The following is a 9,153-nucleotide window of genomic DNA, read 5'->3' on the forward strand; positions in this document are numbered from 1 at the left end:
ACATCAAAAATCCCAGTATTATTTGCCATAGGATGTTTAAAACCTTACTTTGATATGGCTCTGAAGGCCAGTTGCGTAAGCTGCCTTTGATGTCCCCCATTTCTCGGCCTTCCCTCTGATAGCGAAATGCAACCTTTTCCCATAATTTCCTACCCAGCTGACATGTCTGCATGAGATGGAGAGCTGATTCTTCTTCCTGATTACAGTTGAGGCATATGGATGGTCCAGAAAAGCCCCGTTTCCTGAGATTGTCCCAAGTGAGAATTTGATTGTGTGAAAGAAGCCACAGAAAGGTAGAGACCTTCGGCCAAATTGGAGGTTTCCATATTTTTCCCCATATCTGATCTTTGACTATTCTATCTTTTATGATGATCTTGTAGGCTTCCTTGGTGGTAAAGGTTCCTCTCTCCTCATAACCCCATCTTAGGGTATCCATTCCTGTTTGCTTTATAATTTTGCGTTTTTGCAACTCTGAAAAAAGAGAGAGTTGGTTTTGATTCGAGCTGCGCGGTAAGATGATACTTGTTTCTTTCCATTCTCTCTGATCTTGGTTGGTCTGTGCTTTCTAGAAGTTTGCTGATTTTATCCTGCGGATTTATTTCCCAGTCTGAGATGCCTTGAATACTTTCTTTGAGATTCAGTAACTGCTGCCATGAATCTTCCCAGAATCTGGCAGTAAGGCCATCTTTCACCTCCCAGAAGCTGTGTTTTTGAATTAGATCTCTATGTTGAATGGCTGAATTCCATATGAGCGAGCCCTTGCTGACTTCCGACATTCTAATCCTTTCTTCTAGGGGTAAGTTTCTTGTATATTTCGCTAACCATAGGATAGCCCAGGGAGTATTAGAATTTGAAAGCAACCTCCACCAGATTTTTGCCCCCATGGACTTATTGCTTTGTTCTGGGTCTCTGAGTCCTATTCCTCCTGCATTTCTAGGCAGACATGCTTCTCCCATTTAACTAGAGCCCATTTTCGATTTGGGCATGTGCTTCCCCATAAGAAATTACGCTGCAACTGTTTGATGGCTTTTAGGACCCATTTCGGGGCCGCCAAGATCATGAATAAGTAGAGAGGCATGGATTGCAGAACTGCTTTGATGAGCACTATCCTGCTAGCCATGTTTAGCGCTCTATAAGTCCAAAGGAGCAGTCTGGCTTCTAATTTTTCGAGCAGGTTTGACCAAGAGGAGTGATTGAGGGCTGAAGCAATAAGCGGAGCTACTAAGTAATTAGAGGGAAGGGATGCCTTTGAAAAGCCAAGAATGCACGTTATGGCTCTTTGGGTGTAGGGAGGGGTATTAAAGAAGAAAACTTGGGATTTAGCATTATTAATGAGAGCTCCGGAGGCCTTTGAAAATAGATACAGGATGGATTTGAAAGTGCACGCTTCTTGAACGGATGGGTGGCCGAATAACATGTTATCGTCAAGAGCTTGTTGGTGAGAGACAGTCGGGATTTGGTGGACAGCTAGACCTCTGAGCTTGTGGGCACTAATGGCAGCTTTTATACTTCGTCCCAGGCCTTCAGCGAGGATGACAAATAGAAAGGGCGAAAGAGGGTCCCCTTGTCTAATGCCTCTGGATGGACGGAAGGTAGGAGAAGGAATCCCATTAATGAGAATGGAAAAGAAAGAGGAGGATATGAGATTACTAACCCATCTGACTCATGGGGGGGCAAAACCAAAAGCTTGGAGACGTTTTCGCAAATATTCCCAACTGATACTATCGAATGCTTTAGATAGATCGATTTTGAGCAACATACCTGGTTTCTTCGTTTGCTTGAGGGAATGAATTATTTCATGGGTTAAGATGATCCCATCCGTGATCTGTCTCCCTTCTACGTATCCAGATTGTTCTGGAGAAATGATGAGGGGAAGCATGGGCTTCAGTCTCAGAGCAATGACCTTGGAGACAATCTTATATATGATATTGCATAAGGCTATGGGCCTGTATTTGTCTGGAGAGTTTGATTCCGCTGTTTTGGGAATTAATGCTAGGAATGTTGCATTCATGGCTGGATACATCCATCTGAGCGTCCTCGATTCTTCCACAACTTGCCAGACATCCCATTTGATTAGTTCCCAGAAGTGCTGAAAGAAGTTTGAAGTGAACCCATTTGGGCCTGGCGCTTTCCCTACTTTGAGTTGATTCACCGCTGTTTCCACCTCTTGAAGACTGATCAGTTTGAGAAGGAGAGTATTGTGGTCTTCCGTGATTAATCTGGGTATATGCCTGATGATGTTGTCAATAGCTTCTGTTCTGTTGATATTTGGTTCTTGATTCATTTTCTTGAAGTAGTTGAGAAACTCCTTTTCTATTTCGTCATGGTTTTCAACCTTGATCCCTTGTTCATTGTTAACATATGAGGTTTGGTTGATCATTCGTCTTTGGACTATTGTTTTGTGAAAGAATTTTGTATTCTTTTCACCTTCCTTCAGCCACCTAATCCTCGACTTTTGCCGCCACAAAGTTTCTTCCTGTAGGTCCCGTTCCAGGATTTTATTCTCTATCATTTGTTCCTGTTGGTTTAATTCCTCAGATCGTCCTGTAGAGATTATTCTTTGCTAGATATCCTTCATTTTTTGGTTGAGGAGTTCCTTTGATTTGAAAATATTTCCAAATGTAAATTTGTTCCAGTGTTTTATTTCCTCTTTGAGATACTTCAGCTTCCGTTGGAATAGAGCCATTTTTGTCCCCTCCATTGAGTTTAACATTGTTCAAGTTGTCCTGATGAATTCATGAAAATCTAGATTAGATAGCCAAAAAGCTTCAAACCGGAATGGGCACCTTATACTTTTTCCAGGTCTGTTCGAGTGTAAGGCTATGGGCCAGTGATCAGAGCCTGAATAAGGTAGGATGGAGGCTGTGAATTCTCCCCCTATGTGAACTGCATTATCAGAAATCAGGAAGCGATCCAGTCGCGAGGCTACTTGCATCGGTTCTGCTCTTTTATTGTTCCAGGTGTATAGGCCGTTGTCTGTTGGAAGGTCTATCATCCAATTATTTTGAATAAAGTCTTTTAATAATGTGCCATCTCTGTTTATTCTGCAACGTCCTCCTCTCTTTTCCTCCATCGTCGCTATCATATTATAGTCTCCGCCTGAGATCCACAGTGGATGAGTCCGGTCTTCATTAAGCTGCGTTAATGCATCCAAAATTTCGGCCTTCTACTGGATTTCTTGTGGAAAGTATACATTTGTTATGTGCTAAGAAATATTCGTTCCAATTAGATGAAAAGTGGCTTGAATGAATTGCATGTATGTTATCTAGTTGTATCAGTCTTGCATCCCATAGTATTGAAAGTCCTCCTGAGGCTCCCTGAACATCCACCGCTGTGACCAGCCCTCCCGGCTAGGCCTTTGCTGCTACTTTTTCCAATACTACCTGATTACATTTAGTCTCTTGCAAAAAAAGAATTGCTGGTTTTTCTTCCATTATCATATTTTTTATGAGTCTGCCTTTCTTCGGGCCATCAAGCCCTCTAATGTTCCATGATATTAACTTCATTGGGAAGGTTTGGGTTTGGTGTTGTAATACCTGGTTAGCTTGGCATATCTGCCTGATTCCACTAGGACTTCACCTATTTTGATAGTTCTTTCCAAGGTGGACTTCCTTCCTCGCTTTTTGCTGTCTTTTATGATGAACTTCCCATCCCATTGACTGCCTGTTTGAACCCCTAGCGAGTATTTATTTTGGGCTTTATTGAGTACTTCCACCAGGTTGTCCACTTGTGTGTCAGGTATTTTGTCGAAGTTTCCTATTTTGCATGCTTGTTCCAAGCCCAGTATGTCCAGTTCACCAATGTCTATTGTTTCTGTATCTTCCTCCATGTTCTGGGCCTCTTGATAGCTGTCTGCTTCTCCTTTTTCTTTTTCTGAGCCTGGATCCGTGATGTCTATTTCCATATCTGGCTGACTCCAGGTTGTCGATTTGGTGTTGTGGGTATTTCCTTCTTGTACCTCCATTTTTCCTTTTGTTGTCGATTTGGATTCCTCAAACTTTTCCTGATTTGATTTGTGCATAGATGTTAGGGGATCTTGATCCTGCTGCTCTTCATCTGCTAGAACGGCAAAGCTGTTGCTCGTGGAAGGCTTTGAAGGGTCCATTTGAGCTTGCTTGTTCTGGGTTGGCTGTTTCTTATTTCCTCTTCTTCGGTTTGTTACTTTGGTAAACCCATCCGATGTTTGTTTTTCCTGGTCTTGTTCCATGGATTTGCTGTTTAACGGGCAGTCTCTATAAAGGTGCCCTAATGCATGGCATTTTCTACACCTAAAAGGCACATGCTCATAATCTATTAACTGGATCCATTCCACATCTTCGTGAGAGAGGCTTACCGTATCAGGCAGAGGTTTCTTTAGGTCCATGTAGACGCAGATCCGAGCGTATGAGGTGTACCTCTGCATCTTTGTTTCTTCTGCTACCTTGACAAAATCCCCCAGTACCTTACCAATCGCCTGGAGCGATTCTTCTTCCCAATACTCCCATGGCAACGAGTATAACCTGATCCATACTGGTGCCCAACTTAGATCTTCCTTATCCGGATTGAATCGCTCTATCCATTCTCTGAGAAATAGACCAGCTGAGTTAAAGAAATACGGCCCACTCTCAAAGACTCTGTTTCTATCTTCCAGGCAATTGAAGACTGCTGTGAAAAATCCTTTTGGCCCAAGATGCAGGGATATATGTCCTTTTGGATGCCATTTGATATTGATCTAAGCCCTCAAGGCTTTCTCATTTGGCCATATGCCTATAAATTTGCCTATGAGGGCATGATCCCTCATGTATTGTATTCTGGCATTGATTCTATGACTGGGGAACTCCACTTTTGGCCTGTGCGTGGCTACCGGCTTGCATGTGGATGAGCTCACTTTATGGTTGTCTGGCTGAACTTGTTCCTGCTGCATATGCGGATTATCATCAGTATTCTCTTCGTTCTGACTCTGGTCCTTTTCTGATCCGTCCCTGTGCTCTGGTTGATTTTCGTTGGTTGAGGGAGGAGCCCCTCCTGCCCCCTAGCGGGGGGTCATGATTCGCTTCTACCAACGCCTTCCTCTTGGAGTCTGCAGCACTGCTGCGATATGAGAGGGTTTCTGTCCCTGCAGACTTCCTTCCATCGCAGGTCTGCTTGGAACCCTAACCTTTGTATGCCGCTGCCATCATCTTTTCGCTACTCGATCTTCTCCAAAATTATTATAATATTAAAAACTAATATAAATATTTATAAATTTTATAATAAAATAAATTAATTATTTTTTAAATTAAAATGTAATAATATATAAAATTAAATTACTAGATAAAATATTTTGATGATGAGTATGATGATTAAAGTATAAGATTACTAATATGATTTATTAGACATTAAAAAGGTAAGAGATTAATTGAGATTCTTTAAAATTTTATTTTGTTTTGAATTTTTGCAATGTTCACTATTTTTAACACTAGTCAAAACATAAAAATAATTCTTGTTAGGAAGAATGAAGTTGATGACTTCCATATAATACCGTAGCTTCATTTTCCCCTCTAGCTCCTTATCATCCCACAATTCATCCTTAAATTTGGAATTAACAATATTTTAAATATTATCCTTATTTTCTAAGATAATCTCCTCCTTTATCCCAGAAAGGTCTAAGGCATCCTTATGCCTCTAGCTCCTTATCATCCCACAACTCATCTTTAAATTTGGAAGTAATGGTATTTTCAATATTATCTTTATTTTGCAAGATAATCTCCTAGTGGAGAGATTGGACATCCTTATGCCAACATCTTTTGAACCAAAAGTGGGGCTTTTGACTAGAGTTAGAAACAAGTTTGGAGAATCTCTTGGCTTCCATGTTGTAAAGCTTATTCTTATACATTAGATACCTAAACATAGCCATATTCTGAATGGGAAAAAGACTAGCTTCACTCAAGAGGATAAGGTAGGGAGTATTTCTTTTAAGCTTTATATTGTAAATTATAAATTGCTTTTGGATCAACTAGATCCTCCAACACAATTTTCTAGATATCCTTCAACCCCAAATCTTACATCTTTATGAAATAACAAAAATATTAATTTTTTTTCCTTCAAACCTATTACAAATTACTACATATAATTTTACCTAATTTAATAACTTAATTATTCAATAACCATATAATAACTTAATTATTCAATAACCATATCAATTTATTAAGAAACTTGATGAAATCTAACATTGAGGAAACGTAAAGAAAAACTTTACAGTGTACAACAATGAATGGCAAACTCTTCTCTCTTATCCGTAATTCTCTCTCCATGTGGAGCCTATAGCCAAGGGAGAGGTGACTTTGTCATGGGAGAGGTGACTTTGTCATGGGTTGAATGCATGTGCTTTTATTTTTTTTACTTCCTCCATATCGAGACAAAATATTAGGCATGACTTTAATAACCTTTAATGGGCAATATTTGCAACGTATTCAATATTCAATTATATGATATGCATATCAAAGTGAGATAAAAATACATGAAAACTCATTTATATATAGATATGTTTCTATACATGAAAACTCATTTATATATAGATATGTTTATATAGGCTTGTGTATAAATTTTTAATTTTATTTTTTATTTTTATGAAAATATATAAATCATTATTTATATAGATCAATATAAATATATTTATAGAATAATTTTAAATTATGTTTATTTTGGAATAGGACTTTTATAATTTTAATTTAATTAGTAATAATTATTAGTTGGGTGGTAGGGATTCAATCTTTATAGAATATTTTTAATAGTATTTAAAAATTAAAAGGTAAAGTTTATCTCCAAAGTAGTTATTAGTTTTTTCCCTTTTAATTAAATTGATTAATTAAGGAAAATAATATCATATGAACAAGTATCATATGTAATGAGTTACGGTTTTTGGGCATGTGGTATTGATCAACCATTGTATTGTCTTATGGTATTTTAACAAAGCATATTTACATATTAAAGATCTTCATCATAAAGTGGGGGTGAAGCTTCATTTTTAATAATGTTGTTCTTTTACATGTACGTATGTTTAACTTATATATTGGTTCATTTTAATAATAATAATAATAATAAATTTTTTATATATCAATGAATAGTTTTCTTTCCTATCGACATTTAGTATCCATTTGATTTATATCTTGCAATAGTATATACTAGCAATTCACCAAATATTGCAAAGGAAACGGTCGTAAGGCATAAATTCGAAAAACATTGTGACATATAAAGAATTATTGAAGATGAAAATTAGTAAACAAAATGTCTTTCAAAAGTAGAAGAGAAAGAGAAAGCACTTACATAATGCCAATTTGACAGATTTTCCGACATAGATTGCCTCTTAATCTTCAAAGATGGTCTTTCAAGTTCCAATAGAAAATATTTGATAGATTTTGAAAAAATACAGGTAGTAGATGACATCAGATAAGCTAAATAAAATAATATTAATTCATGAAGAACATGATGGCTATATTTCCAAATCTAAATTTGCATCACAACCTCACAAATTTCATACATCATCACACAATAAATGAAAATGAGCTAGACATCAGTGCCCAAATATTCATAAGTTTTGGTGTAGAATCAGCAACTTTGAAAATATTAGAATTCATCATTTTAATGAAGTGCTAACCTATCACACTTCATTGACCAGGAAGTCGTAATCAATCAAAATGTAAAACCCATCTACCCAAGGCTGAAAGAACCAAACGAGTATTGTAGAATAAATAGCAAGACATTTATCCTCAATGTTTATTTAATTAGGTGTTTCTCATGTATCTCAATAGCAATCAGATAAAATTGGATTCCAAGATGGACATTTCTTTTCTCATGGATAAGGAATAAAGAAGAATGGATAGACCAGAATGCACACTTTCACAGTGGAAGCACATATGGATCAGAACCTTTCAAAATTTCATTACTTACATGCACTTGGCAATCTTAAATAGAGCAACCACATTGGAATTTCTTTAGAGAATTAATGGATCAAGTCCAGGCAAATGTGTCTATGTGTAAAAGAGGTGAAAAGAACATATGCCACTTACTAATATTCTATCCTTACTAAAAGGAAATATGGACTTGAAATGGATTCTTTGACAAGGATAAAGGACTGTGGACAAGGAGTTTATGCTAAAGAGTGCTTTAAAAAGTGGTAGCAAAACTTTATCCAAGACCTCAAAGACCTTCCTCTAATAATATCATGGGGAATCTGTAAAGATAGAAATGTCAAAATATTTTTCAATGTTCCTTCCAAGGAAAATCATTCTTCTCAAACTTCAAATCTTTTTCATCAACCACTACACAAAAAAGTTGATTTGTGCTCCTATGGAAAAATCTGGAGCATGGGGATTACATTGATGGATCTAGTTAAAGTACCCCAAAAAACCGAGAGCCAAAGGTGTTCCCTATCTCAAATTATCAATAAATCTAATTGTATCATATTTAAAATAGATTTAGGTGAGGATCAAATATCTACACTGAGCTTATTTCCCTAAAAACACTCTTAAAACTAGCATCCCACATTGGCATTTAAAAAATATGAGTGTTTGGCAACATTGTTGTTAGATAGTACACGCTAGATCATATTATACTAGGTTGGAGCACACATGGAAAATTTGGGCACCTTTTATTACAATTGCACTACACAAATCCATGCAACGTTAAATTCCAAACAACATAATGATATGTAGGTGACAATGGAACAATAAATAAACAGTAAGGGCACATCACAAATTTTTGTATTCCAGCTGTAAGGGCACATGCCTGCATGTATGAAAAAGCTATAAATAGAATAGGATAAGTTCATCATTAGACTTCATGTTAAAAATAAAGTGCTAAAGCTATATGAGGCAGTTATGTTTTATTTTTCAGTCTTTCCAAATTCATTTTTTATCATTTAGATAAAGTGCAGATCGAGATACCTAAGAAATATATCTATTTTTATGAACCCTAGGTGTCACTTATAAGAGAGAGTGAGAGTATGGATCTATAATAGGGTTAGTTTCAGTTCTTATAGAAAGTCCCTTTTAGAAAAATTTCTAGCAGATTTTTATTTAGTAGTATTGGAATAGCAGTAACAAGGGCTTTTGACATTTATCTATGTGTTCCAATGTATGTGTTTCAACTGTGTTTATGGGTTATAGTGAGATTTAGATTGCAATTTTGATTAGC

At 36.9% G+C, this 9,153-nt stretch overlaps 1 protein-coding gene across 1 annotated transcript; it reads right to left on the bottom strand.

Moving 5' to 3' along the window:
• Window positions 1-916: 916 nt before the first annotated feature.
• LOC149243086 (uncharacterized) lies at window positions 917-2,284 on the bottom strand. Its single transcript, XM_089371113.1, has 2 exons — window positions 1,762-2,284; window positions 917-1,521 (listed from the first exon to the last, which is right to left on the bottom strand). The coding sequence occupies exons 1-2, from the start codon at window positions 2,282-2,284 to the stop codon at window positions 917-919; spliced, it is 1,128 nt and encodes a 375-aa protein (XP_089227239.1).
• Window positions 2,285-9,153: the final 6,869 nt, after the last annotated feature.

The sequence above is a fragment of the Pinus tabuliformis genome, chromosome 8, assembly GCF_031772625.1.
Source record: "Pinus tabuliformis cultivar Carrire ecotype Pingquan chromosome 8, CPIR1, whole genome shotgun sequence".
NCBI classification, from domain to species: domain Eukaryota; kingdom Viridiplantae; phylum Streptophyta; class Pinopsida; order Pinales; family Pinaceae; genus Pinus; species Pinus tabuliformis.

Excerpts from the sequence above, each read along its gene's own strand:
- LOC149243086 (XM_089371113.1), bottom strand. The coding sequence starts at position 2,284 with ATGAATCAAGAACCAAATATCAACAGAACAGAAGCTATTGACAACATC. Across the intron at positions 1,522-1,761 it reads CAAGCAAACGAAGAAACCAG|GCCTGGGACGAAGTATAAAA; the intron begins GTATGTTGCTCA and ends TCCTCGCTGAAG.